At 41.7% G+C, this 5,205-nt stretch overlaps 1 protein-coding gene across 1 annotated transcript; it reads left to right on the top strand.

Moving 5' to 3' along the window:
• Positions 1 to 698: 698 nt before the first annotated feature.
• On the top strand, positions 699 to 3,762 carry CGA (glycoprotein hormones, alpha polypeptide). Its single transcript, XM_049818008.1, has 3 exons — positions 699 to 807; positions 1,766 to 1,950; positions 3,436 to 3,762. Exons 1-3 carry the CDS (start codon positions 708 to 710, stop codon positions 3,511 to 3,513), a joined length of 363 nt encoding a protein of 120 aa, XP_049673965.1. The 5' UTR covers positions 699 to 707; the 3' UTR covers positions 3,514 to 3,762.
• The last annotated feature ends 1,443 nt before the right edge of the window (positions 3,763 to 5,205 follow it).

Raw genomic sequence — 5,205 nt, 5'->3', positions numbered from 1 at the left:
TAGAATCCTAGAATCCTAGAACCCTTTAGGTTGGAAAAGACCTTTAAGATCATTGAGACCAACTGTTAACCTGGCACTGCCAAGTCCACCACTAAAGTGTGTCCCTAAGCGCCACATCTACACGTCTTTTACATACCTCCAGGGGTGGTGACTCCACCGCTTCCCTGGGCAGCCTGTTCCGATGCTTGACAACCCTTTCGGTAAAGAATTTTTTCCTAATATCCAAGCTAAACCTCCCCTGGCGCAACTTCAGGCCATTTCAGTGTGTGGACAAATACTCTGACTCCTGGTTCAGGAAATTATGTCCTGATGTGAAATCATTTTCCTTTAAATTAGTCTTTCCATGTCCCAGATTCTGCAGATTCTTTTGTCTTCTCCTTAAGCATTTGCTGGCTTTATCCAGTCTAACATAAATATTAGACAGTTATGACATTTGAAGTTTATGTGCTGTGGCTTATATTAATATTCAGAAAAAAAAATTGTTAAGGCCAGAAAGAAAGGCACATTTTTGTTATTGTGATGAATTCAATTTTCTGAGCCTATAAAATGCACATCAGTACACTGCATTTTCAGTTTCCAATCCCGGCTCTAAATTGTCTCTGTTACTTGCACTGAATGCTGTATCAGTGTGTAGCCTAGATACCGGTATTGTACCCCGTGCAAGACAGTCCTTTAAAAATGTGTATATTTGTATTTCCAGACAGATCATGGATTCCTACGGGAAGTATGCAGCTGTCACTTTGACCATTTTGTCTGTATTTCTGCATCTTCTTCATGCTTTCCCAGATGGAGAGTTTCTCATGCAGGGTAAGCTGCTTTCAGCGTTCAGAAATAGGTCAATTATTCGTAAAGAGTATTAATTAAACTTTCACATGTTTTATAAATGTGGTCATAAATCTTACCATTCCGTTGCATTTATTGACACTGAGATATGGATGTATAATAAATCAAGATAATTTTGCTATGAGTATACTTCCTATTTCTTCTCTAAACTTCATTTCTCCAGGTCAAGAGTCTCCCAGATGACCACGACCTCATGTTGACGTGGGTGATCTTAACCTCGAAACATTATAGAATAGAAATGTTTTGGTTTCTTGTACTCTTGAGATCTAAATGGCAACGTTAGCGCCAGGAACAGCAGAACCATAGCTTCTCCTCATAATACGCAGAATATTTTTCCCCTGTAGATCCCAGAATATGGGATGTTGGTGGCGTAGCATTCTGCAAAAGAGTATCAGGAAGCTTTTAGGGGTGTTTTGGAGGTTGCGGGTTTTTTTATTCAGCCTTGAATTGAATATAGAAAAATGTGAGCTACAAAAATCTCGGGATCACTGGGCATTTTTAAAACTCTTCATAAGAGAGTCTTGCCTGAAAACAGGCAATGTCTAAGAAGCACTACAAATCCTGCTGGTGCTATTTAACTATTTATAGCTAGTAGGAAGTTTTCTAGGGACTGCTAGTGCAGTAGACATACAAAAACCCCTTCACAACTGTCAAAAAAATTGAAAAGAAAACCAGAAAAGATGCAATAATGCTTGTGCCTTACTGAGAAAGTCACAGTCTAGTTTTACAGCCGGGGCGTGTTGCAGAGTTGAAGGACCCTAAAGAGGGGAGCTTTTGTGTCCGTGCTTTTCTGTTCTGCAGATGTCAAGCAGCAGAATGCGGCCAGTGCTTCCTCTTACCTCCTGCCCTTTCCCTTCCTTTTTGAAAATGAAAATGCAGCTGGAGGCCAAGTAAAAGTCTTTTCCTTATATTTTTATGGCAGGTTGTCCGGAGTGCAAGCTAGGGGAGAACAGATTCTTTTCCAAGCCAGGAGCGCCCATTTACCAGTGCACTGGGTGCTGTTTCTCCCGGGCCTATCCCACTCCGATGAGGTCCAAGAAGACCATGCTCGTTCCAAAGAATATTACATCAGAAGCAACGTGCTGCGTAGCAAAGGCTTTCACCAAGGTGAGGGTGTGAATGAGACCTGTTTAAGCTTCTTTTGGGATGCAATGTTTAGCTGAAGCAGTGAATAGAAAAGAACATATTTTTGCTGGAGGACATTGGAGAACAATTTGAGGGAAGCATTCTTGGCATTTATATCCTTTGTGCTTGGGTTCTTTCTTTTTTCTAAAGAGGAAATTAAAGTGTCAACCAGTACCGAGTCTGATATTCAGTTGGGATGTGGAAATTGGTGCAGTGCCACTGACTTCAGTGAAAATGCTTTGACTCCTGGCATCTGCCGTTCTCCTGGTGGACTTGTTGTCCCCTCATTTGCAACTCTTCTGAATGTGCACCCTCCCCTTAAATGCTATGTAGTGGGTATTTGATTTTAGTAAGTCATTTTTCTTGCTTCTTTCCTGCATAGGCAGGAGTTCTCTGGGAAGGTGGCTGGTCAATACTATCAATTACATGTATGGGAATGAGGCACCAAAACCATCTGTGCTCATTAGATTAACTGAGGCTGTGTTTTAATAGTATAACCAGGAGGGAACTGTAAATGTGTGCAACTACTTTGAGCATTTAACACTCTCATCTGGAACGTTGTTTTAAAGAGAGATTCTGCTAAAGCTGATTATTTTGGGAGTGATTCAGCTCCAGGTGAAGAAACCTTAAATTTGACGTAATAAATGGTGAGCTAGTTGAAACAGGCTAAGGTGTCTATCCTATGGTGACCTGAATCAGGCTCATTAAGTGTGTCGACTAGAGGCTCAGTTCAGTTACCCACTCACAAATGTGGTGCCATTTGAGATACCCTAGGGTACTGAAGCCATCTGTGTATGGCTGGCAGACACAGGACCCATAAAAGACCTTTCAGAGTTGCAGCTGGAGGCTTGGTGAGATCCCCTCTGATGTCTCAGATGGCAATTGACAGCTCCGTGTGCGCAGCTGAACGGAGCACTGGGCCTCCACGGGCTCTGATAAGAGCCCAGATACCTGACTTACCTATAGACACCTACAGCTGAACCCATCCTGGCTCTTCATCTGAGTAGAGCATAGGTCTTTTTCTAGACCACCAACACTATACTTGCCCTGAGGCAGCAACCAGAATTTGGTTGAGATTAAAAATAAAGATGACTCATTGTGTTTGTGGTCTCCATTTTTACGATCCCCATGTGAAATATTTTAAGGACACTTCCTGATTTTTCATAGATTGGTTACTTAACACTTTTTGAAAATCAGACACTTTAGAGAAGTGCCAAATTAAGGACACCAAACCATGTCACTATTTATGTCACTATTGAAAACTTTGTCTTTATGGCTCTGAAAACCACTGATGGTGCAGATTTACAAGCTGGCCTTCGGAGGCTGTTCTAGTACACGAACCTCAAAAAGCCTATGAACCTTCTGGTTAAGAAAAAGGCCTCAGACATCTTTTTACTTGAGAATGCTATTTTTACTGTGTAGCTAATCCTAATTGTTTGTTATATGTGTGTGTTTTCTTTTTTTAAGATTACCCTTAAGGACAATGTGAAGATAGAGAACCATACAGATTGTCACTGCAGCACCTGCTACTATCATAAATCCTAAAGCCCGTCCCTTTGTTAATGATCAAGGACAACGGTGAATGGATTATTTGTTTTTCAGCTTTTATAGCACTGCTGTGTAAAATCTTATGTTTTCTGGTCAAGACACTGGGTAGACCTTTGAGTAAGATGGACGGCTGTTTTATTTCCTCTTTGCTTCTTCATGCATTTAAGTAAGTTTAATTATTTCCATTAGGGATAAAATACAGCACTTGCATGACAACCGAATGCTTGATCTATTTTTAAAATTAACTGTCAGTTAAATCATCACTGTTTCTTGAGGAAAAATGATGATTTAATAGCTTAAAACAAAAAAAGAGATTCTGCTGTGGTTAATTTCTAGATTTCTTTTTTCTATGGGAGAGGGAGGGAAGGAGGAAGGGAGGGATGGGAAAGTGCACGGAAAAAGAAGCAATAATTTCCCCTTATTCATTTAGTGATCAGATTTTTTTCAAGACTCAACATTTTGTTTCTTCTGTTTCTCTTCTGTTTTTTTTCTTTACCTTGTGGACAGAAACTATAACAGTGTATCATCTATGCATGGTGCTCTGTCTTTCTGTGCCATCTTTTGTTTTTCTTTGAACTTAATCTCCTCCCATATAGATAGGTAAATGGATGCAGAGTCAGACGTTATAAAGAATTGTACAGTTTCATGTAGCAACGGTGAAAGAGAGGAGTGGTACAACAGTATTAGCTGTTTAAGGAATGCCTGAGCAGCATGGTATAGGGCTTTAGAAATTCCCAAATGCAATGTCCTGGACCCAGATATACAAATGAGAGAGGCAGGGAATATGTTAAATGAGAAGAAGACCACAGAATACGTACTCAAAATACATGACCTTAATATCATATACTGGGATTTTAGAGATAGTACTTGTTCAGTTGCAGTGGGTTGGCTCAGGGTCTCTGGAGGAACTGCTTGCAGGTCTGGAGCCTGCCCATGGGAACTGAAGTGAATGAATTCCCCTGGTCTTCATCCTAATTTCTGGGGTGAGAACATCAGCCTTGCTATGATTGCTGGCTGCAAGGGTTTAAATGTACTGACTCAAAAAGCCTCAGGTATATTGGTGGGGGATTTCCCCGCAGCAGATGCTGTGAGGGTAGCAGCAAGAGCTTCTAATGGGGACAGGGAAAGCTGGCTGGGGTGAGGCTGTGAGGGTGGCTGGATGTCTGCACCAGTGCCAAATGACTGAAGTAGTTTAGACCGGTCTCCAGGGCTAAGCTGTGATGGGGCTCTTGAGCAGCCCAAGGACGGCAGGATCTAAGGATGGTTTAAATCCGCTATTCATCCACCCTTCTGTCTCCTGGAGCGCACATTCAGTGCTATTTTCTAAGAATACAATCATGGCGCTTTGTGGAGAAGAAAAGACTTCTCATAGATAGGGGAGATGAGGTTCTTAGAGAAGCATTATTCAGCATACGTCCAGCAAACCTTATTAGCCGGATCTCCATGCCTTAACCCCCTGATTCAGTCTCTCCCCGCTGGGAACCACTGGTCTGGTCCAGTCCTATGTCTTAGTGCAGAAGCAGCTGCACCGTGCCATTCCTGGGAGATGTTTTGCCTCACTTGCTCTTGAAAAAACCTCCAGTGGTTATTCCAGAATCTGCCAAGGAGACTGATCTTGTTGCTTCACTATTCTTACTGTGCTGGAGAACTTCAACCTTCTGGAAAGTTTTCCCTTAATGTTTTATCTGT

The sequence above is a fragment of the Accipiter gentilis genome, chromosome 15, assembly GCF_929443795.1.
Source record: "Accipiter gentilis chromosome 15, bAccGen1.1, whole genome shotgun sequence".
NCBI classification, from domain to species: Eukaryota; Metazoa; Chordata; class Aves; order Accipitriformes; family Accipitridae; genus Astur; species Astur gentilis.
This window is presented reverse-complemented; position numbering and strand designations above follow the sequence as displayed.